This window comes from Mustela lutreola, chromosome 9 (genome assembly GCF_030435805.1).
Source record: "Mustela lutreola isolate mMusLut2 chromosome 9, mMusLut2.pri, whole genome shotgun sequence".
Taxonomy (NCBI): Eukaryota; Metazoa; Chordata; class Mammalia; order Carnivora; family Mustelidae; genus Mustela; species Mustela lutreola.
The window spans coordinates 44,898,906-44,924,391 of record NC_081298.1 but is presented as its reverse complement, the minus strand read 5'-3'; the positions used below and the strand labels follow the sequence as shown (position 1 = coordinate 44,924,391).

The following is a 25,486-nucleotide window of genomic DNA, read 5'->3' as shown; positions in this document are numbered from 1 at the left end:
ATTTGATTATAATTTTAAGTAATACTGCAGTTTTATTTTTAGTCATGACAATGATATTGGGTGACTTTATGAGACGCAAATGTGGAAAGTCCCAGAGAATTGTGTGAGTTGGGAATTTGATCTTTACCAGCATTCAGGGCTGTTTCTGTTTGTAATGTGACAAATATATTTTAGTCAGAATGAACAGGATTTCTGATAGGGAATTTTGCATATAAAATATAAAAGCAGGCAGTTTTCATTTCAAGTGTGAAGTAGAATAATTTCAGACTATAGACAGATGTCATTTTTTATCTGTACGTTTTCTTTTTTAAAGCATCTGTTATATTATGAGAGAATTTCTAATTCTGATCTTTGCTCCCACTGGGTTAGCCTTGTTTCTTTATTTCCTTCTGCATTTTTCTGAAGAATAGAAAATTTCTAGACACTCAAAAGTACCTACTGAAATGTAGTATAGATGTTGAATCTGTTAGCCAAATGTCCCACTCAAATGGGATCGAATATTCACTACACCTGATAACATATATTCTCCAAGGACAGAAGAAAACACATAAAAAAAAAAAAAAAAAAAATCTTCCCTCCCACAGTTTACCCTGAGCCAGATTTAGCCACAGCTCACATAGAAAATTGCTTTCCTATAACTGACAACTGTGGGGTCGTTGACATGACACTATCCAGCGTCAGGTGAAAGCCATGGAAAATATCACAGCCCGTGAGTGGGAATATGACCAGAAGCACAAAGAATGCAGTGGTCTCCCCACACTGTCCACCATCAGATACAAGGTGCCAGGCCCTGGGGGGTGAGGACGCCAGCATACAGGGAGGCTGCCCGGGGTGGGAAGTAGTTTTAATCAAGAAATGAGCGACAGACCCAAGGAGGCATCTGCATTGCCAAGTGCTGCAGAAGTCCCACCCTGCAAGACAGAGGATTTGTACACCAGCGGCGTTTAGTGAAAAAGTCCCCATGTCCCTGTCCTAACCCACAGGAATTTCTCTCACTGACATGTTATAGCTGGAAATACTTACTTGAGAGCTAAGCACTGAGATTTATTTAATTGGCAGGAGGAAAAATCTTCCAAGATTTCTTTCCCCTTAAGTTGTTGGACAATAATGTTTGAATTGGAGGGGATAGGAAAAATCTCCCATCTCTTCCTTCAGGCTTCCATAAAAACACCAGGAAAGGGACAGAGCTGGGCCTTCTGTTCATTGTGGCTACACAGGGCTTTTCTCTTTGAGGGAGAATTCTGACCAAGAGGCAGGGCCATGGCTGAGAGTGGGGGCTCCAAAGTCAGGCTGCTGGGGTTGAGTCCAGGACCTGGCATTTACCATCTGAGGGTCCTGGAGCATGTTTTGCTCTCTGTGCTTTGGTTTCCTTCCCTAATCAAAAGAGTAATAGAAAAACCATACAGGATGGGATGCGATTCAGCCTATAAAATGTGCGTGGCCTGGGGAAATCATGCGATCATTGTAGTTGGCATAACTCTCTCAATATCATCCTGTGGCCGGTACCACATCAGCAGAGGTGTCTTGGGCCTAGGGCTGGCTTACACTCGGGATGCAGTCTGATTCATGTGTCACAAACAGACATCCCCCCGGAGGGCTGTCAGGACCAAGAATGCTTTTTGTAAAAGGGCATCCTGTATACGGTGTGTTTCTGATCATCTCTGAGACCATGCAGCCACTGTGCTCAACCCTCACGTCAGACTTTTCCCTGACACCTCTGCCAGTTTCCTTGTGGGCAGTTTCCCTTTCTCCCCAAGGAAGAGGAGTGGCACAGGAATGCACAACTGCCTTGCAGGCTCCAGGGCCCAGTGGAAATGGGTTGTTTCTCTACACTACTTTCATCTACACCCATGCAAGGGCATCTCCTGGTCCATGCAAAGCAGCTAGACCTTCATCCAGACAAACAGTTAACAGAAATGAAATCAGAGTCATTCCATCAGCCCCTGGGAATTCTTGTGACCAACCTCAAAAGCATAAAAGTTTGCCACTATGTTATTTAACTTTTATATATATCTATGGCCTTTTAAACTTAACACTGACCCAGTTGCTAGAACCGATGTTAAGAGGAGTAAAAGGTGCTTTTGGCCTTCCAGCTACTGAATACCCTTTCCCCTTTCATGAAACCAGCATTCTCTGTGCTCATCTGACCATTTGGGGGTTTACTGTCAACAGCCGTGGCCATGCCTAGGGTTGAAGCAGTTCTACAGTTCGCTGCATCCATGCATGTCCCCTCCCCCTACCCTCCATTGCCTCTCAGTGTGACAGCTTGACAGCCCGACTCTTGTGTTCCCTTGGTGTAGCTTCTGCTGAAGTGAACCATTTGTATCACTTGCTGTCTTCAATTGCCAGAAAGCAGTTGCTTTAATATTAAGTGGCAAACGTAGTTTTGCTCCTTCTGATTATGGAAGAACTTTGTATTTGTAGAATTTCCCCAAATTTCCAGTTAGGTTTCGGTAATTTTTTGGCTCTAACTGCTAAGTCGGTGGGTGTATTGAGTTTCAATATACCCTCCTGGGTTGGCAGTCATAGTTATCACTCAGGTGTGCTGAGGTGATGCCCTTTTTCACCCAGAGTCTGCATAGGCCAAAGGAGGCCACTTGGCACCCTTCATATGAGCTGATTTTCAGTTTCTGGGTTGCTTGCATTTGGTAACCCCCTAGCTTTTCTTGGAGTTTCTCTTTGTCATCTGATAACTGGTGTTAAGATAAGTATCTTCCTGGAAAACTCAGAAGCCATTAATCCATTGTAATTATGTTTATAGAACTATAGAAATATTCTTTTGTTTTCAGATGTATTTGTTTGTTTTTAAATGTTCAAAAAAAAAATACAGCTCAAACTTATAAACATAATAAAAAGGAGTATTTCACCCAAAGTATTTGCAGAAATGAAAAATTTAGAAAGCCCGTATAGAGCTTGGTGCAAATACTTTGGGCCAGGAAATTTAATTCTGCCATGCCTGAGCCCTGTCCTACTTCATCGTGCCCAGTGGGTTGTTGATGGGCAACTGGAGAGGATATTTCAAGAGAAGGAGAACCAGAATATCTGCCACAGATGATTTTTTCTTATCCTTGTTGACTTTATTCTCTTATTATCTATCATATATCATCATGAATCTGTTTTATTTTTAGAGTCAACCTAGATATAAACTAATCTGTTAGGTCACATGGAATGCACTTTCACCTCCAAAGCGAGCGGGCTTGAAGCATAAATACTGGATGATTCAGTTCAAATTACATTGTACTAAATAATACCTGTAATACCTGTAATGTATTCATAATAACTGTCCTCTTAAAATCAGTGACGATAAAGTAAGAGTTGAAAAAATCCATGTTTATTGCCATTTCAATTGTCTGCCCTTTCTCTACCTCACAACAAAGTACATTCCAGACTTCGAGTCCATTCTTCACTTCTCACTGTTTTACACTTAGTTGTGACTTCTACATGGATGTGGAATGCCAACAGTGTGAGAGGTAGCCATTTCTCCAGCTAAGGCTCAGAGTACGTTTTTTTAGCCCTTCGCATGCCATATCTTTAGGGTGAATGAAAATCTGTGAAAGAGAAATAGTTCAAGTGACATGGACTCCCTTCCTCCCAGAAACCACACTATTGGCATCAGCATGGCAGAGCGCTTGGGCTTCTCGCTGTTCATATTGATTCGTCACTTCTTGGGTGGTTTCCATCATCACTCATATTTTTACTGCCAGACACTTGGAGAGGCAGTGTCATGGGGTCCTTTCTCTCTTGGTGATTTGCCAAAGGTGTGGTGTACTCACAGCACCGGAGGAGACGGAAACGGCAGTGCTCCTTTCACAAATCAGTCCCCTGAACAGAGCTGACATGAGTAGAGATCCGGTCCATGGACCCCTTGGAGCATTGGAAATCCTGAGAGGGAGACCTTCCATTCCCTGTGCCAAAAGGATGCAGAACTATGGGAGCAGACCTCCAAAAGTCTGTAATCTAATTGCCTGAAGCAAACCTCTTTCTGTCCCATTTCCACTTACTCTTGTCATTTCCTCAGAATTATTCTTAAACCTGGTTATATGGATATTTTCTTCTTTCTTAGCAGAAGTAGACTGCTTTCCTCTCAAAGAGTGTATCATTAGAGTTTGAAACCTAATCGAATATCTTATACCTCCGTGTGTTTAATTTCCTTTTCCCGAACATCCATTTTATTTGGTTACATTGTTCAGTAAAGTCATCCTCTTCATCCGTTACCAGGCTGTGACATTTACTTTGAATGATTCATTTATTTGGGGTCTTAAACAGTCCTAGAATTTAAATTTGCATTATATTGAAAGACAAACAGAATCTCTGTAAAAAATGATGTATGCCTTTAGGCTGTAGCTGGCATCTGTTCCTGTCTTGATGATTATGGAATTTCATCCATTTATTTAGGATTATTGAATGCCAACCAGCCCACCTACGGAGTATTCCCCAGGGTGGCAGATACCGGGGAAGATGTTAAGGATAGAGAAGTGCATTGAAGCAGAGTCTCCTCCTTCCAAAAGCGCCCTTCCCAGGGCTCTGTGACATGGTTCTCTTCCCACTCCCTCCTCCATTTTCCTTTCCTGCAAATGTACTCCTGTCCCCCACCATGGAAGTGGGCAGGAAGGAGTTCCTAGCATTGCATACTCCGCTTTTCTCCTTCAAGAATGTCTCCAAACCCATGACTCATCACTCCTTACCTTCAGCCCAGGAGTCTCTGCCGGGACACAGTTGTCATCTGCCCAGTATTTCTCCCGTGACATCCCGTCTGGCCCCTCAGACTCCACTGTTCCCCTCATTGGTCACCTGAGCCCTGATCCCTGGAGTTCTGTCCTGCCTTCTCCCTCTGTCACCAAGCGTGACAGCCCTACAGTCTGACACCCCCTCTCCCTTCCCTCTACCCCTGCTTTCTTGAGGCCCATGTCACATCTCTCTCCATTGACTAGTTTCTCTTCCTCTAATCTCTCTCCCTTCTAGGCCCTTCCACACACCATAATGCTCTCCTCCGCCATTATCTCTCAAGTATCGGTCATATCTTGCTGTTCATCTGTTTAAAAGCTCCAGTGATTCTAAATGCTAGAGACTGTCCTTCCTCCTGCTGTGATGGGCTCTTTGCCGTCTGACCTAGCCCACTGTCCATCCACAAGCACTCACACATCCTCTGGGTCCATTTGACCCATGGGGTGCTTACCACCTCACAGGTGATGGGTGTTTGTCTTCCCAGATAGGTCACAAATGCTGTAATCTTTCATCTTGCCCCTTCCAGGTCTTAGAACATTCCCCGGCACCTGGTCTGCTCCTCTTCGGGAGTCTTCCATGAATAAATGACCCAGCAACAGTGCCTGGAGGGCTTAGTTCTCTGCCCCAGGTTACTGTCCATCTGTTCCAGAGTGTGGTCAGTGAGGACCTTTTTATTCAGAGACCCTGCCCACAACACCTAGTGTATACCGCATACCATAGACAGCTGGAGGGACAGTTTTTCATTGAGGTATAATTCACATACCGCAGAACTCACTCTTTTAAATTCCGTAGTATGGTGGTTTTTAATATATTCACCAGACAGTGCAACCATTAGCCTTGTCCAATTCCAGAATGTTTTCATCACCCCCAAAAGAAACCCTTTATCCACTGGTACTCACTCCTCATTCCTCTTCTCGCCGCAGCCTCTGGCAATTACTAATTTCTTTTCTGACTCTGGGGATTTTCTTATTCTGGACATTTATATAAATGGAGTTACACAATATGTGGCCTTTCGTATCTGTCACCTCCCACTCAGCACTGTTTTCAAGGGTCATCGTTGTTGTAGCACATTCGGTATTTCTTTTCTTTTTATGGCTCTCCATTGTGTGGATAGACCACATCTGTTTATCCATCAGATTATGGACATTTGGGGTTGTTTTCACCCTTGCCTGTTGTTAATATGAATAATGCTGCTGTGAACATTTGTGGACAGGTTTCTGTGTGAATGTACATTTTCAGTTCTCTTAAGGAACTGCCGAGCTCTTTCCCTCAGCAACTGTACCATTTTACGTTCCCATCAGCAAGGGATGAGAATTCCAGTTTCTTCACATCCTCACCAACACTTTCCACTTTCTCTTGTTCATTGTTCATTCTTGTCCTTTGGATTATAACCATCTTAGTGGTTTTAAAGTAGTATCTCAATGTGGTTTTAATTTCCATTTCCCTAATGGCTAATGATGTTGAACATCTTTTTATATGTTTGTTGGTCATCTGTCTATCTTCTGAATTGAAGAAATGTCTACTCAAATCATTTGCCAATTTTTTACTTGAGTTGTCATTTTATTATTGCATTATAAGAGTTCTTTATATAATCTAGAGATGAGGCCTTTATCAGATAAATGATTTGCAAATATTGCCCATGGAATGACTGGTGGGTTGTCCCTTCACTTTTTTTTTTTTTCCAGTCCCTTCACTTTCTTGATAAATTTTCCTATGTTTTTATTTGGTCGCTTGTGCTTTTGGTGTCATATCTGAGACCAGTGAACATTTTGAAGCTTTATCCTTTGATCACTGTTCAGAACACTGCCCAAGAAACAAAAATGGATTATCACCATCCTCCACATCCTTTCTTCCAAAAACTATTGGTGGTGGGACCAGCAGAGGAAATCGGATCATTAATTTCCTCACTTTGTAAGTTATTCAGTTGTCCCTTCTCTGAGCTCAGACACTCCGCAACTGCTAAAGCATCTTTTTGCTAGGTTTAAAGTATATCTGTAGATGTCTTTTAAGCATTTGATTCAGGGTAGCATTCTTCAATCCACCGCTGTCTTAAATGATCTTTTTTCTACCAGACTTCTGTGAACATAGCATTTGTCCTTGTGGAATGTGCCCACCATCTAGTTTATAACACTTTGTTCTCTGCTTCACCTGGGAGGGCTGCTTCCAACCCGACCTGTGCTCCATCTCCTCTTCCCTCCAAGTCAGGCACATCCCCCATCTAGACCCCTTGTCAGTCAAGACCATTCTCAGAGGTTATGGTCATTTCAGATCTGCAAGTAACCTTCTTACCATTTCCACGTGCTCAAAATGTACATGTCCTGGAAATAGGCAAAGAACAAGTACAGAGTACTGAGACATTTCTACAAGCCTATGGATTGATCATATAGACCAAGTCAGCATTGACCTCTTGAAACTCGAGGGCACTCTAGATTCTCCTTAGTGGTGGCAGATCTTCTCAGAGTGATCTGGAAACCTAAGTGAGGCCATATTGCTCCCTTGCCTCAGACCATTCAGGCCTCCTGTGACCCAGCCACAGCCAGTCTTTCAGCTGAGCCTCCTGCCCCCTCTTACTACACTGGGGTTCCCGTCTCCTTTCACTTCCTGAACCTCCCCAGGGTTCCCTCCAGCTCATGCCTCTCTGCACCTGAGTGCTCTTACAGAGAGGCCTGCCCCCACCCTCTCTTGGCTAACCCTTTTTTGGCCACCCCTTCTGAGGCTGCCGTGCCCTTTTGGTCCCTGCTCTCCTACCTGGCACTAATGGACGAACAGTTTCCCTTATTCGACATTTGTCCATGCTAGAATGGGGGTCTGACTAGGGTAGGGGTAGACTGGTACATCTGAGCATATTCAGCTGTCCCATTCCCCAGTTTTGTGCCCATTGCCAAGCACTGATGGGCACTCAGCATGTATTTCTTGAATGGGTGAATGCTTGAGTGAAAGTGGACTTGCTTTCTGAAAAGGGCAGATTCACTTGAGATCAAGTGTACTAAGCAGAGCAGGATGATCTATAGAAATTGTGCACACAGAATATGTGTATGTATGTGTGTGTGTGTGCACACACACACACATATATATACACACACATATACACACAGTATGTTGACTTTTCTCTAGTTCAGCCCGTTTCGTCATTCTTAGTGGGCGGTCATTCTAGCACAAGTATCTTTATAGGAAAACATTTTCTCTGAAGCAATACCCTCCTCCCCATGAATGGCATTTGTATCCAACGTTTTCCACAACTTTCTGAAAATCTTGAGCACTCATGTTTTAGTCTGTTTCTGGAACTAAGGCCTTAGAAATGGCACTGCCTCTTTTCTGCTTTTTCTGTTTCTGAGTCAGACGGACCTGCCTACCATTGTTATCTCTAACAACTAAACTTAAACCTTTCCTATCTGCCTTTGGCTTAGAGAAGTTCATTCTGTCCTTTGAATAGGTGAGAATAGATCTCTTTGATTAGCAGTATATTCCATTCTTATCAGAAGGTTTATTTTCATTATGAAATATTTTCTACAGACCAGAAAACCTTGGACATTTACAGAAGTCCTAAAGAACAATGAACTATGCCCCATCCTAACCCCCCATGTGTACCGACCAATGTATTTGTGACCCTTCCATGCACTATCTACCTCTCCTCTACCCCAGAGATAGTGTAGGTTAAGTTTCACTGCATGTATCTGTATTCCTAAAGCAGTACGTTTCACTTTGCCTCTTTTTAAAAAATGTTTGTAGTTAGAATGATCTTCAGTGAGTTACTTTTTTCATTAGCATTGTTTTAAGTCTCATTCATTCTAATAGACATACATAGCTATAGTTTATTTTCACTGCTGTATAGTATTCTACTGTGTGACTACACCTATCATTAGAAGTTAAAAATGGTTTGTCTCTCTTTTTTGACTTTGCTCTTGTCTGTAGAATATGATAAACATTCTTACCTGTGGAATTGCTGCCCTTTCCTTAATAATGTCAAATTGCCTTCCTGAGAAGTTAGGCCAATTATTTCCTACCAGTAGGCTGTGAGAGTTCCTCTGCCCCACATCCTCTCTGACACTTGGATTATTAGATTTTTGTTTTGTTTTGTTTTGCCAATCAGGTATATATAAAGTGATATCTCATTGTGGCTCTAATAATCCCTGATTTTTAGTGATGTTAAGCACTTTAACATCCATTCATAGTTTATGTTCTAGAAATGTTTATGTCTTTTGCCCATTTTTCTAATAGATTATTTGGTTCTTTTATTGATTTACAGGAGTTCATTATCTATTCTAGACATTTAGCCTCGGTCAGCTAGGTGATAAGACGACTTCTCCCACTTTGTGCCTTGTAGCTTTACCTTCTTTATGGTGTCCTGGCAAACAGTAGTTCTTACGTTGAATATGCTCAGATGTACCAGTCTTTCCCCTCATGGTTCATGTTTTTTTGTTTCTTGTTTAATAAATTATTCCATATCCCAAGGTCACAAAGCGTTTGGCCCATACCTTTTTCTAGAAGCTCTGTATCATTGGTTTTTTTAATCTATGCAGAATTTTACTTCAAATGGAAAACTCTAATTTCTCCTTCTACACTGCCTTTGCTTGGAATATATCTAGCAGTATCACAGCCCAGAACAGTGGGCACAAATCCCAGGCAGTATATTTAAGCTAGGTAGCAAGTAATGTAAGGATGAACCTGACTTACACTCAAGAAACATAGTGGGCTATGTGGTGGCCCCAGAAAGGTATGTCTAATCCCAGAGCCTGTGAATGTTAACTTATTTCAATAAGGGTCTTTGCAGTTATAAGTAAGTTAAGGATCTTGGGAATATCATTCTGGATTATACAGGTGGGCCCTAAATCCAATGACAAGTGTCCTGGTAAGAGACACACAGAGAAGAGGGGGGCAATATGGCCAGAAAGCAGGGATAGGAGTGATGCAGTCATCTGGAGTCTCTGCAGGGAAGAAGGCCCTGCTGACACCTTGATTTTGAACTTCTGTCCTCCCAGAACTGTGAGGAAATAAACTTTTGTTGTTTTAAGCCCCCCAGCTTGTGGTCACTTTTGGCAGCCACAGGAAGTTCATATAAGGATGTTGAGGAAGAGATGGTCCTCTACGGTAACTATAGCAGGTGGTTCTTTTCTCCCCCATCATATTCTCAAGGGAAAGAACAAGCAGCAGTGGCAAAATCTGCAAGTGCCACAACTTATCCAAGGGGCTGGAGGTTGACCAAAGCCTCCCAGATGGTGCCGAACGTGGCTTCCCTCCTTTTGTGGACCACTGCCATGGGAAGGGGAGTCCGCAGAGTCCCAAGAGGGCCCAGCTCTGGGCAGTCTTGTGTCAGCAATAAGGGACTGCAAGGATTTAACAAAGAAAACCAGGGACAGGTATGGGAACCACTGCAGAAGACACACATCCTGACCTCAGGAGGTGGCCTCTTCCAAGGCTGCTTTACTAGGCTGGGTCTGGTGTCCAGTCCCTGGAAATGTAGAGAAGGTCCTGGCAAGAAGAGTGTCAAGGGTTGAAAAAACATACAACCTGCGGTAGTGTCTTGCCAACAGTTCTCCCTTTTTCTTAAAAACAAGCAAACAAAAGATAAGGAGTTATTACAAAGAAGTTGAGCATCTTAAATAGCAGTCAACAAACACATAGCCTGAATAAGTTAAAAAAAAAAAATTAAAATGAAGTAATTGTTATTTTTTCTGAATTTATAAAGTCAGCGTAGTCTATGGGTATCAGTGCAGCTTAAACCTATGGACTCAGGTGGATTTTCAGACCTCTGTATAGTTCAGTTGCTTGATTTATTATCCTCACTGCTGGTTTAGTTCCCAACCTTGCATGGGATCCTGAACTTAATCCCATGGACCATAGAAATCAAGATACAATAGCCAAAAGCAGTAAAGGTTGGAAGACCTGGGTTCTGGTCCCAATTGTACCACCAAGTAACTGTGACTCTGGAAAATCACTGGACTCTTCTGTGCTTCCACTTGCTGACCAGTACTGTGGGGCCCATGGCACTCCCCTGGCTCACAGAGACCTAACATGAAGGAGGCATACTCGTCCTAAAGCCTGACACAGAGGCTCCTCCTACTTTATCCACTATGCTCTTTCCGGGAGAGGAACCTAGAAGCCCACATTAAGGGAGGAAGGAGAGCAGGCAGTCCACATCTATGGTGCTTCTCCTGTGTGCTAGAACCAGAGTTAAGGCTTCATTACACAATTGCATCTGATCCTCAGGGCAGCCCCAAGGGCAGGTGTCAGCATCACTGCTTTACATACAAGGCAGCTGGTGCTGGGGCATTGGAGCAAGTTGTCCTGGGTCCCCCAGTGGGTGGAAAAGAGGACTGGAATTCCAACCTAGACCCGTCTTCCTCCAAAAGGCAAGTTTCTTCCTCACATGCTCCTGCTGCTGTTTTGGAAAATAGAAGCAAATAATCATCAAAATAAAATTTGGGGGAGTTGGGTTTGGATTCTTGAGCTTTTGCAACCCAGCTTGAGTGTGTCTTGAGGGTCTCAGAAAGTTCTCTTGGATGTTTTGGTTAAAGTGTAAGCAGCAAAGATATATAGCTTCTTCATTCAAGTAGAGAAGCATTGGTAAATGATAAAATTCTTAGATGACAACATAGCCACAGTGGGTCACTGAAGAAGCTTAAAATACTTAGAAACCAAGAGGGGTTTCTAGATAGTAATTTGAATGCTCTCTGAATTGAGTAATCAAAGGGAAAATTTTCTCTTTAACAGTGTACTTTACTATGTGTGGTTTTGAATGAGATAGTAATTCAGGACAGCATTTAAGTTTTACATCTGTTAGTGGCCTTTTTAAGAGAACAGCAGGGCAAAAGCCAGTATGAAAACAGGTATTGAATGTGTGACCAGGTGCCTGTTTAGCCACCTGCCTTCAGCCAGAGGCACTGACCATCCACTCCTGGCATTATTACAGCGTTTGGTTCACATCTTAACATGTCTTATGCCTGAGAAGAACCTTAGAAGCATTTTGATGTCTAAGTTATAAATGCCCCCTTTTTTTTCCCCCATAATATATATACAAAGCAACCAGCCCTGAAGCCCTAAAGATGTTAGGGAAGAAAATGTCAGGTAATACTGCTCCTAACTGCCCTTGCTAGTAGTTCTAATACGTTCCGTTAAATCCCAGAGCTACGATTTTTAAAAGCTACTAAAAGAAATGATTTTTTGGCACCCTGAGCTCCTTCTCTGTTTCTAAACACTGCCAGGATTGGGGTGGTGTTTGTTTTCTTTTTGTCATGGTGTTTACATGCCCTGGCGTGGGCCACGAGTGAAAATGCATTTGGTGATCTCCTGGTCTCCCTGCAGTCCCTAATGGATGTTTGTCTAAATGACAACACCCAGTTTAGCACTGTTAACGCCCCCGTGACAGCATAGGACCAGCCTGGGGGTGGGGAAGTGTGTGCTACATGTCACAGTTGGGGGCATGAATGTGAGATCGGGAATCTTCTATGAGGTAAACACTTCCTCCTCTAGTATCTGGTTCTGGAAGCATCTTTTTGTGCTGTCTTCCATAGTGCCCTGTTTTAGGAGTCAGACCATAAATATTCATTGAGCCAGAGAATCTCAAAACTTGATTATCACCCCACTAACTCTAGCGCAGGACTTGCTCTTAGGCACCTGGATTTCTCCAGCCTGACAAGGACAAGCTTCCAAATTGGCTAGTGTCATCCTGGATGAGGATGACGGGCTGCTGTCTGAGGTCAGTCTACAGGGTATTATACATGGCATCTCTTTGTAGGATTGCCTGTGAGCTCGATTAACATAGCAGCCACTCTTCCAGATACACGGCTTCCAAAGCATATTTAGCAAAATGCATCCGCACTTCTATTTTGTTCGCCATTGTCCCGAGCACTGTATGTGGACGTGTTGGACGCAGTGGGGCCTTTCAGGAAACAGCAGGACCATTCTAGGCAGAGCATGACCGGTCTTTAGAGGGCTGCGCCGGCTCTAACCCGGGCCCTCAAGCAGACTGCGGCCTGAAAGGGGGAGCCATGAATTGCGCATTGACAGCGGGCCACGGCTGTCCTAAGGCTCAGGTGGTTGTCAGCCATAAGTTTAGCTCAGCTCTTTGAGTAATTTGTCACGCCTCGCTCGGCCCCTGCTGGGCCAGCACGTGCCAGCTTAGTGTCAGAGAGCCTGTTCGCCAGACGGCCACTCAGGCCTAACGTCCTGCTGTTCCCTGGACCCGCGGCTCGCTGGGGCCGTGCTCAGAGGGTCGAGCCGCGCGACAGCCAAGTGCTGTGCAGAATAAGCGTGTTCATAATGAGACGTGAATGGCATTAGTGGGTCCCTCTAGAATTGGGCCTGAGAGGACGCCTCTCACTGTGAAAGTGCGGCAGCCTGTTCATTCGTCAGGGTGTCACCCGGAGTTCAACGTGCATTTAAGAAGCCACTTCAGGCTCCCACCACCCAGGCCTTCAGCTGTGGTGACCTTCTATATAACGCACTGGGAAGCCGTCAGAGGGGTCGCTTTTGATATCCTCAAATGCATTTTGCTTTTCTCAAGTTGCGCAGAGTGACCCTAAAGAGAAATTCTGGAAGCGAGCTGCCTAGTAGCTCTTTCCACGACGAAAGGCACGTCCTCTGTCCGTGCCATCCAACCCAGTAACCCCAACTCATGTGTGTGTGTGGCTGCTGAGTGCTTGAAGTACAGCTAGTGGGACCCTGGAAGGGAATTGCTGGTTTTTGTTTTTGTTTTTGTTTTTGTTTTTCATTTTAATTAATTTAAATTTAAATTTAGATAGCCACATGCGGCTCCCCGGCTACCACTTTGGCGGGCAAGGCCCCAGGATGCCTCTGGTCTCACCCTGTAAAAACTCTTTCTCTGACTATAATTAAAGGAGGAGGAAAAGGAAGGGCCTGCATTGGGAAATCTGTGTGCATCCTTGGACAAAAAGAAAATAGAAAAATATTTTCCTATCTTAAATCACATACTTCCTACTGAAAGCTGATTAGAAAAGCATCATTTTCACCAACTTTGATTTGTGAAGAGGCCATTTTGGAAAGATAGTTTTAAAATCCAGCAAGAAATGCTAGAAATTACTTTGGCTCTTCCCAAGCAGCAAATAATGAACTGATTGATGGTGATCCATGTTCCCTGTGTTCCTGGAGAATTAGCATGATTTTCAAAATGACTCAAACACATCTTTTAATTTTTGCATTGATAACTGGGAAGGGGAAAATGAGACGTCATGCCGACTTCCCCAAGTGTTAATTCATAAAGTCATACGTGTGGGGCCTCCATCCGCTGTCGAATTGTTCTGACGTTATCCTGTTATTGGAAGTGCGTGATTCACCTTCTGAGGAAACAGAAGCCATACACAAAAGGGGAAGATTTGCTTTCTGCCCTGTGAAAGGCTGCCACACGCAGGGGTCCTATTAAGACAGCTGGAAAGTTGCTTCAGCGTGTTACGCTTGTAAGTTTTATTGGTGACTGGTTTTTGATTACACATTTGAATGTGTGTGTTCCAGACTGCAGTTTTAATTAAAAGGCAATAGTCTTTTCTTTTTTAAATTGCATTGTGCCTTCTCTGCTAGAATCTCTCACTTATTAGCTCCTATTTTCTCATGCTCTAGCCCATCCTGGCTGGAGGCACTGGTACCCTTTCTGAGCATACCTTCCCCGCCTCCTGCCTCCCTCTTCCCCAGGGAAGCACATCCTCTCACCTTTTTTTTTTTTTTTTTTCCAAGTGTGTCACCAATTCCTGCTTTAAGCGTTAACTCATTCTCTAGGAGACTGAGAAGAACGTTGTATATCCACTGACCCGGAAAGGGATGGTCCGACACTGTCCCACAAACGGGTGTCTCTGTTTTTGTTTGTTTGACTCAAGCTTAACGACATTTTGCTGTGTTTCTATAACCATTGATGTACATATTTTTCAGGAATGTTGCTGTTGGGTGTAACCATAGTCTAAGAGGGAGTTAGATCTCAATATCAGAATCTTACTGTTAATTCTGAGTCATATTTAATTCCCTGGCAGGATGGTAATGGACTTGCAAGGTACTTTTCTCCCTCTCCCCACTCACCCACGTCAAAGTTGCGTAACTGTATTCCAACCAAAGTGAGCTGTCATTGTTATGCATGTCATTCCACATGTGCACTTGCTTCCTTGACCGGTGACTGCAGCTACGAAGAACGAGCTCTGTACCTCGAAGCAATAATTCAGAACCACCGAGAAGTCATGACGTTTGAGGATTTTGCCGCCCAAGTCTTTTCTCCCTCACCCAACCCCTCCCTCGGCGGAACGGGTGAGTGTCTGCATTATTCTGCCCTCCCGCGCTTAGGACGCACTCGAGCAGCAGATGTACACCTGTTTTTCACAGATAAATGCTTGCAAATTTAAGAAGAGCATTCTCCCTCTGAATCAACTAATGAATATCAAAAGGAATGATGACATTCATTTTAATTTGTTTTGTATCCGAGCTGTTCACTCAGTGCTTTTCTTCAGCTATCCTGTTAACCCCCGAATCTAGCAAGGTTAATGAACTTTTTCTCAGTAATGTGCTCCAGTTCATTCAGGAGTGTGGGTTTCTTGCTGAGCTGGGAATATGTTGTTTAAAAGCGATGCCCAAATCAGTGCTTACTTATCAAAAAAGTGTTCCTCACAGTCGAAGCCGTTGCTACTAATGCTAAATGGGGATTATGCTGCCGAGATACTCGGGTCAGGGATTAATGCAAGAGAAATGGAAGGACAGTGTCCCCTGGTCCATCATTACAGCAGAGCGGCGTGCACGCTTTTCTCTCTGGAGTGGTCTGTGTCACATGGACAAGCTGCCGACCAGAGCAGCACCTGGCGTGGAACCTGTTTAGCAACTGGCTTTCAATCATTTTCATTTATTACGCCAATGGAAAATTTCAGAAATTTCCATACATGTCTTTGTTTTTAGGTTTTACTCTTCTTATATTTCTAGTTTGAAAAAAAGAATGGATACTACCACTTAAACTGATTATATGATTACTGTGGGTTTTTTTTTTCCCAAAGAATAGAATTACTTGTGAATTTCTGCATGTAATTACAGATTAATTGCCTTTCAGAGAGTAAATGGGATATTTAGTCAATGCATGTTGAAATTCTCAATGAGGGGCTTCCCTCTTCTTCCATCGGTGTAGACACAACTGTTAGCATGCTTAATAGATTTCTAACCTGTGTCAGTTGTCTCTGAACACCGCCTTACTTCTCCGATTCTGACTTGTTAACAAATATCTTACACACAAAGTGAAAAAAATTAAATTCAGTGAAATAAATCACTTACAAATAAAATCAGCTATGCATCATTGTTTAACATCGCTGGCTTCAATCCTTGCTGTTCCCGAGCTTTGTTGGGAGATAAGAGGGAGAGGCTTGCTCTTGCACAGGGAGCCAGGAGCAGCAGGCAGAAGGCCTGAGAGATAAGCAAGCTGGCCGAGGTGCGGGAGCCCTGCGATTTACATAATCACGCCTCTGCTTCCTGGTGAGGCGTCAAGAAACACAGGGATGGCCTCTATTGATCTTTGTTGAACTGGAATACTAAACAACATGAGAAAGCTTATAACTTAAAGCTTTGATTAATGTTTCTTACATTAAAAAAAAAAAGTAGAACAGCTGTGAATTGAATTCTTTTATACACTCTGCCAACATTCTATCTAAACCAAAAAAAAAAAAAAAAAAAAAAAATCGGTTTCAAGGGAAATGAAGATTTCACACCACTCTGGCTGGAGGTTTAAAATCATTTCTAGTGTGTAGGTGAAAGAACATGAAGGATCCATGGCAAAGCTAATTTTTTTTAAAGATCTTAGTCAGCTCTTTCTCCTCCTCATGAGGTACTAGGGCTTAATTTTTCTGTGTTGTTGCTGTTGGGTTTTTTGGTTTTGTTTTGTTTTGTTTTAACTCTTGAGAAAGCTTTGTTTCTTAAAATTAGAAGAAATTAAATAATAACTAGATATTGGCATTCCTTAGCTGCTACATTCTTAAGGCTCCAGGTTAAGATGTTCCTGAAACAAATATTGATGAACTTTGTTTCCTATGCATACTTTAGCATCTATATAAATTAATTTGATCTTTTCTTAAAAGTCACAATGACTTAAATCAATTCAAATGAGCCAGTGTGTAGGTAACACGTTAAGTGAGTCTCAAGAAGTGATTTGGGTTTTCTAAGACTTGCTATTTGGAGGCAATGGCTGACAGACTTCTTTAAGAGCATCACATTTGCCAAAGTCACTTAGCAGATAAGGGTCTGACAGCTCATGAGTGGGCCCTGGAAGCGGTACAAAGGGAACGTGAAACCAAAGATGAGATATCAAGACAAATGCTGGGCTTCCTCTTTCCAAATTATTAGCATCCGGGTGGCATTTCACAATGTTCAGGGTTTAGGGCATTCAGTGTTGAGTGATAAAATTTTGGGTACACATATCATGCCAATCCATGAACGTGATTTTAAGTCTGAACATAACGTTCTCTGTCATCACTTTGCATATATATGCCTACAACAAAGATTAGGAAGGAACTTGGAAAGAACTTGATGTGCACTGAAATTTGGGGGCCATGCAGTGAGGGTGGAGCATTTCCAGACCATAAATAGGCATGTTTTCAGAAGCACATCCTCTCCTCCTTTCCCTGCCAGTTTTGCTTTTGAGGAATCCCTATCCGGGCCTGGTACCACTTTTACAGATGAAAATATTTTTCATTTATTCAGTGTTAGCCCTATTTTCTTGGGACAAGTACAGTCAAACCCAGATGAGCCAGCTAGCTGAAACGAAGAAACAGAGGTAGACTCTGCTCTTCCAAGCAGCAAGCCAACTGGAAAAATTGACCCTGAGCGGCTTAAGCCCCCACAGTGCACTTAGGACCCAATCAGACCATCTCGGCCAGCAGTGCCATCAAAGCGGGGCCTTGGGCTCCTGCTCACATGCATATGCACAATCTGAGGAATTAGGGACTCCCAGGTTTCCTTTGTATCCTCCCTGCAAGGGGCTTTGTCGTTAATGCAGAGGGAGAATAACCTGAACCCTGTATTCTTTCCATACTATATTTGTAGCAGCAAGCAGCCCCCTTTCCTAGAGGGAAGGCTTATAATATCAGCCATGGAGTCCTATGCATAAGTAAGAAGTATGCTCAGTGGGAAGGGCTCATGCCCAAAGATGCTGCTGTGGGAAAATGCCTTCTCCTCAGACTCCCCCTGCCCCAGTGCTGTTACTTGTCACCCAAGGAAGCTATAGAGGGCCACACTGGCCAAGTATACATGCTTCTCTTCATGATTCACTGTCAGCCACCCATGAAGATGTCAGATCTTCAATAATTAGGCTCATGGGTGGGTACTGAGCTTTTTAAAAGGAGATTTTAAAATATATATATTTTCCCAGTCAGAAAATGTTATTTTAAAACACCACCTACCTCATACCTCTTCTGTCCACTATCTGTACTGGTAATAATACTCAGTGTATGATAGGCATTTGAGCTGCTTTCTCTTAGCCCTGTAATTTGTGTTCCTTGTGATTCCTTCCCTTTAGGCCAACAATTTCTATAAGGTAGCCAGTGTGAAAATATTGGCCACAATTAACACATACGTGTGTATGTGTGTCTGTGTGTTTGCATACATGTATATGTTTATGCATGTATATGCATGTGTTTAACACACACACGCACACACTTTGGGGTGAGAGTCTCAGCTTGTGTTTTCATGCACGTTTCCAAGGAAGGGGGGCCGGCAGAGAGGCCTTCAAAGGGTTAACTGGAATGGGCGCCCTTGACTGCTGGGCGGGACTGATGTAATCACTGCAGCTCACAGCCAAGTGCATCTGTTCACCATGAGGTCATTCTTCTGCATGCTAATGATTTGGAAAATCAAGTCTAATGTTTGACATTATCAGAAAGGATATAAATAGTATAAATCTTTACTTTGTGGAAGCTGGTCTTATAAACAAGAGGAAAAACAAAAAAAACTTGAGCTAGAACCTGAGATTGCCTCCCCCCCCTCCCCAGAACTGCTTTAAAGGTTGTGTCTAGACCTTAAAACCTTGGAGGAATCCACTTGTGTCTGTTGATAAATGAATCCTCACATCACGATTACAGTCACAGCTAGCAATTTGGTAGTGGAGGACTACAGGTATGTCGAATTTAATAACTAATTTTAATAATTTCCAAGTGCCTTGTTCAGACTCTCATAAAGATTAATTTTTTCCAAAGATTGTCCCAAACCAAATTAAACAAGTTGTTCCCAGTATACGCAAATCAACTGTTTGCCGAACATGCCAACACTGGTTTGGGTTCCTTTCTACTTTAATATTGCTATGGGGAGCCAGCAGAGGGAGCACAAATCTTTGTTTATTTGTGAGCCCTACATAAACATGTTTGATTTCTCCATGATATGGTCAGAAATACTTCCTCCTTCATGATAGGCCATATTGTAAAGGTTCCAGGATTTAGAACAAGTGGGAGGAAATTCCTCACTAGGGCTCCACTAGATTCTGCCACTTTTAATGTAGGTCATATTTGGAGCTTAACCCAGATTAGTCTGAGTCAGTCTTAGGATGCTGCTGCCAGCGCGACTCTTGTACTGTAAGCTTTCATCAGTCACACTCACGACATGAATGGTACCCTCTTGGAAAGGATTATTATGCTCACCTGCCTGATAAACAAGACTCCTGTAATTTTCTCCTACAGCAAAATCAAATTAAGTTCATAGAGACTATCAGAAGACTGGTGTCACTGGATCATTCTGGTGACCCTTCTAAGACTGCAGGTGTACTGGTCCCAAAGTGAATCGGGCAAGTTGATGCTACACAAGCTCCTTTTATAACCCACCAGCCTCTGGCAAGAGGAATAAAGCTTCTACTTGCCGGAGCCCTGAACCATGTGCAGTGCTCACCTGTGCCAGCACATTGTAGGCTTGCCCTTCTGCCCACAGATCCCACTGTGGCCAGTTTGCTGGCAGTTAGCCATCAGGTTGATTCCCCAGACACTGTACAAGGTAGCCTCTAACTATAACCCCCCAAAAGATGACAGATTTCCCCCATTCATTGAGGGTGGTTATGTTACAGATTCATTCCATCTCTCTGTCTCTCCTACTCCCCTCTCTGCCCTCCTTTCTCTGTTCTTCCCTCCATGGTAAAGTGTTCTTCATAAGGTTTTGATTGATAGCATTTCTTACGTGTTCATCCTCCTCATAAACTTGCTGAAACCAGCAAAGGATCATAGAATGTTCGAGGAAGCTTCAGGAGATATCAAGCCTAACCTCTTCACATTGATTTTGAGTAGGCTGAAGACCAGGCCATGAATGGACAACTGAAGGCCATGTGCAAGTTGGCAGTGGGGCCCTCACCCCTTGTTCCATACTCTCTTTTCTTCCCAAAGTGGAGTCAGGTGTCAGTGACGTCATCCAAGACTCAGATGGTTACCACCATCCCCTACTTCATAAGCTCTCGCCAAACATTGGCTGTCAGGCACATTGGTTGCAGAGTCCCTAATCAGCCACTTTCAAGAGTTTTTCAATGTCCAAAACCCATGTCGCCTCTGAGAGGAGAGAAGCGATACTAATTCAGTTTTTTTCCAACAGAGCTTGTTCAGGAAAGCTGTACCTTCCTCTTGTTGTTTTTCAAAAAGTCCTCATAGGATGAGAATGAAGTTTGGGAAATGATAGTGCTAAGAACGTAAACAGCAGAAGCTCAGATTACCAGAGCTGTTAGTATACACTGCTGTGGTTATTGGTCACTTGGGTGACCAGTGATAACTTCACTGGCCAGCACACCCATGTCATTGTGCCAGTCTGTGGGGTGGCCTCATAGCTGTGGCTGCAAAAGCCTCCCAGGGTCCTCTCATTCCTGCTTCTAACCAACCACAGGGAATGGATGAGGGAACCGAAGCCCAGGATATATTCTGACTTCATGTAATGAACAAATGTGCATCAGAGGTTTCCACATGTCCTGGCTATATCAGTCCCAAAGGTTTCCTAGACCTAGAGAGGCTTCTGATATTTTGGGGGTGCTAGAAACACAGCCGCAACCTGGGCCCAGAGCCCATGCACCCCACACTGCTACCAAACCATAGAATAGCAGCAGAAGGCAATAGCCATCAGCAAAGCTTTAATCCTTCATACTCCATGGCCAGCGTTTGTAGTTTCCTCCCTTGGTATTTAATACAGCCCAGGTTTTCCTTCTTTTGCTTGTCTTCCTCACATACAGCCACCTCAGTCTCTCAGATTCCACTGTCTTTCTGTCCTCCTTGCTCAACGTTAAGCAGAACCTTCTACCTGGCACCAGCCTTCCCAGCTGCCTTGGAGGCTCCTTGCAGGGAGGAGGGATTCCCCGAGAAGGCCGGTTTCCACAGCCGGATAGCTGGAGTCATCTGTGTTCCAGCATGTGGCCTCAGCCCAGTTAGCTGTCATTCTGTGGCTCAGCACGATTCTGTAAGATGGGTTTAATAAAAACCTTCCTTTAGGGTATTCATAAGGATTCAGCAAATTAGTATGTGTAAAAACAGATGAGCACGGTGCCCGGCCCACAGGACCCCTCAGCCAGTGTTTGCTGGGCTGCCGTGCCCACGTTTTCCCTCACTCCATACTATGCAACCCTCTACCTCTTCCAGCCAGTCTTGCTTCTGCCTTCCTCCTAGAACATGTGCCTCCTGAGTCTTCCTTTCTCATCCTGGAGTACACTGCTGCCTGTCCATTGGCCTGTCTCCTAGAAGGGGAGCACAGGCCAGGGACCATGACTGTGGAAATGCCATTGCAGCACCCACCCTGTGAGGACAGTCCCATTCATCAGAGCCATGGCTGCTGACTTGCTATTCATGTTAGCTAAAGACCCAGATGAAAGCTCAGAATTCCATTTAGATCATCCAGAAGTTTCCCTAAATATAAGTGCTCTTTTATCACTGTCTATTTAATAACTCAGGGCCACCTCCACTCAGCACCCTCAAAACACTTGATTGTAGCCAAGTGAGTGTTGCCACGTGGCCTCCAAATAGCTAACGACCCCACTCAATCGTTCCATCCCAGTAGTTCCTCACAGAGCCAGCCCACATCTTCTGTCCACATCACCAGCTCAACTCTGACCCCCTTTCCATATGACATATATATATATTTTTTAAGATAGAACTATTTATTTGAGAGAGAGAGCAGGGCTGAGGGACAGGAGAAGGAAAGAGAGAATCTCAAGCAGACTTCCTGCTGAGCGTGGGACCCGATCTCACAGACCTGAGCCAAAATCAAGAGTCAGATCAACTGACTGAACCACCCAGGCACCCCTATGATGTATTTTTTTTTTTAACTAAAAATGTATTCTTCTTGAAAATGTGATAAAGCATTCATAGGATTTCTTTAAAACACCCATAATCCCATTACCCAAGCCCATCTGCAAATCTCCTCTTGACCCTCCGCCAGAGAGGTGTGTATCTCGGTCTGGGGTGTGGCCTGGGCATGAGGACTTCCTTTTAAAGACTCCTGAGGGCATTTTACTATGCAATCAGGGCTGAGAAGCACTGTCAAGCCACCTCTGTAATGCTTGGTTCCTCATTTTAGTGCCATTGAACTTATCACTCCTATCTTTGTTTTCCTTAGCCTGTGTAAATTTGTGTGCTAGCTATAATGCGGTAAATTCTTTAGAGAATGACACATGTATGGCTTCTTTCTTAAAATATATGCAAGAGGTGAGAATGGGGTGGGATTATGGACATTGGGGAGGGTATGTGCTTTGGTGAGTGCTGTGAAGTGTGTATAAACCTGGTGATTCACAGACCTGTACCCCTGGGGATAAAAATATATGTTTATAAAAAATTAAAAAAAAAATATACACTGGAGTTGTTATGTTATCCAGGAAACCGCATTTAATAAAGTCAAGGTGATTTTATGACCATGCTCAAAAAAAAAAATATATATATGCAAGAGGAATACAATAGAAATGTGGATAGAAAGATTCAGACTGTTGTTTGTCTCCAGGTCACAGATGTGTGTGGGGCCTGAGGCAGAGGCAGCACGAACTCCTATGATTGTGTTTGGAGGCTCCCTCCCTTCCTAGTCTCCTAGTGACGGTGGACTGGTGATGAGCAAGCAATATGGCCAAAGCCTGGTGTGAGAAGGGGCGGGGGGAAGGGCCTGAGTACTCCTCAGACCACATGATGCAGTTTGAATAACTGAAATGTGTTGCAGGATACTTTCATAAGCAGTATTGTGGGTTTTAAAGAGAATTCTTCATTGTCCTGTTTAGCACCAGATTTTGCTTCATGCTTTTCATCCCTTTTTCCCTCTTAAAATGCTTTTATTCTCCTCAGTGTCTACTCAGGGAGGGGGAAGAAAGAAAGGAGACAGACATTTGTTCCAATAGGAAACGATGGCACTCCCTGGACCATGGGGCCATCTCTGAATTGGCCCTGCCCTCCCCCACCCTTGGGACTGTGCTGGGCACCTTAAGGCAACATGAAGGCTCTGGAAGCTTCATTTTCGATGTGTCCCCTATCCTTCTGGAGCTTGCAGTCTTGTTAGGGGAAAAGCAGGTATTTGAACTACTAAAACATGGCTACTTATGAATATGTCCAGATGAGTTACCTCTAAACTGTCACCACATATTAAAAAGATACAGTTTAAAGAAAGAAAGATACAGTGAGCCAATGATTTGGGTCATTTGGGTTGAGATTTCCCTGAGATGAGCTGTACCATCTATCTCCTAAGGCTGGAAGAGACGGGAAACTTATGAAATGTGTTAGATACACTACTAAGTCTTCCTGCCAGTCAATTTTCAACTTTCCCACATTGGCTAAGACTTGAGATGTCCGAGAACTGGAAGGCCATGGACAAGAAGAATAATATGAGGGACAGTCAACGTGGAAAGAGCACAGAGGAAGAAATGACTCCTTTCAGAGCCCGTGTAGGGACCCTCCTGCCCCTGGGGCTGGTACAGAGGTTAGGGTTGTTCACAGATTCCCAGAAAAAGAAGGGACCCAAGATGATTCATTCTTAAGTATTGACATCACATTTAAATTGTTCTTTGGAAGAACTTGAAGATGCTTCTTTTTCTGTGAAATGCCATCTTCAGTTTAGTTCTGATTTCTCAGTCCTTACAGGGTTTTAAATGCAAGTGGCATCTTCCTCCCTCCCTAACTGCTAATTACAGTACCCGTGACACTTTCGCAGTTGCCAAGAGATGGCCAGCAGATACCAAGAATTTTTCTCAGAGACAATTTTTGGAAATTACTCTTATTTAAATCTTATTTCAAATAATCTTCAAGATTTGTTTTAGAAGAACCTGGAGTTTTCCAACACCCCATGTTCATGTTCCTTGTGAACCACAGCTGTGATGGTCATGTTCTCCCAGTTCTAACAGGTGGAATAGGTGCAAACCTCAGCCCATAGGGTGGGTGCGAGGAAAACTCCATGGTTTTGCTTGAGCAACAACTAAACCAAAGCAGAGGCCAAATGGAATCTCTCTTACCAGCATTTAAGTCTGCTGATGGAAAAAAGAAAGAATATTTTATACTGTCCTTTTCCAGAAGGCTATACAATGATGACTAGGAAGTAAACCTCTGCATAGCATAATAGACAGAAAAGCTGGTTACTTTTCTCCAGTTAACCTTCAAAGACCCTCAAAAGGCCAGGGAGGAAAAAAATAATCCCTAAAAAATGGGAAACATGCCAGTCAATTTTGTTTAAAAATAAATAATATAAAAAACAGATTTACAGGGGTGCCTGCGTGGCTCAGTTGGTTAAGCAGCTGCCTTCGGCTTGGGCCATGGTTCCGGGGTCCTGGGATCGAGCCCCGCATCAGGCTTCCTGTTCACCAGAGAGCCTGCTTTTCTCTCTCCCTCTGCCTGCTGCTCTGCTTACTTGTGCTCTCTCTCTGTCAAATAAATAAATAAAATCTTAAAAAAAAAAAAAATACAGATTTACAGCATTGACATGGCCAAAATTCATTTCTCAGCACAGAAGAAACCTTACGACATCTCTGTAAAGAGTGCAAAGAGAGAAAGAAAAGGCAAAACCCTATTTTTCAGGCACTTCAGGAAAATGAGACAATAAAATCCCAGATGCATAGAGGACACATCCCATTGCCTATGTCCCCACACCAGGACCCTTCGGCGTCCCCCTCCACCATACCCCCCAGTGCTCAGCCATTACCTGTGGCAGCGTCCTCGTCCTACATAGTCACCCAGCCTCTCTTCTCTCCAGCAAGGTCGTCTGACCTTGGCATTGCCCGAGGTGAGGAAAGCTGCTGCAGGTCTTCCAGGACTCAGATGGCAGGGTCCTGTTCCCCCCGCCCTGATCTCAGGCAAAACCACAGAGTGCAGGTTCTCCTGCCATGGCTGCTGAGATACGTCCAGGCAGACCCTGAAGCTGATTTGCATCCCAGAGCCCATGCGTGGTAGTTAGGGAAACCCTGCTCCCTAGCTCTGTCCCCAGGGCTTGGAGAAGCAGCTAGAGAAACAGCCCGACTCCGGTTAACGGCAGAGCCCTGTGTAACATCTGGGCATGCAGCATTCTGAGCCCAGGCTCTCCTGACCTGGGGATGTTGGCCCACTCAACATCAGGGCAAGAGTCCCAGAGAAGAGGTGACCACAGAGAAGAAAGGAAGAAGCCAGAAATTGGGCTTTTCGGGTCACTGGGCTGACTCTGCTCTTTATTCCAGTTACCCAAAGCTGGTGACTTGCCAGACACCATATTTAGATATTAAAACTCAGACCACCTCAAGTCCTGGGGACACACATGTACCTTTGGTACAGCCTAGGTAGATGGGAACTGTAGCTTCATTCCTCAGAGCATCGCCACATAAGTCAGGGACTTCAGACATTCGTTCCATAAA

General features: G+C 43.8%; 1 protein-coding gene across 4 annotated transcripts in view; it reads left to right on the top strand.

The window, feature by feature from the left end:
- The window catches only part of RALGAPA2 (Ral GTPase activating protein catalytic subunit alpha 2), a 322,357-nt gene that overhangs the window by 284,249 nt on the left and 12,622 nt on the right, over positions 1-25,486 (top strand). For all 4 annotated transcript variants that reach the window (XM_059134173.1, XM_059134172.1, XM_059134174.1 and 1 more), the window contains one exon: positions 14,849-14,970. In XM_059134173.1, coding sequence (XP_058990156.1) covers positions 14,849-14,970 — 122 coding nt within the window. The remainder of the gene's footprint in view (positions 1-14,848; positions 14,971-25,486) is intronic.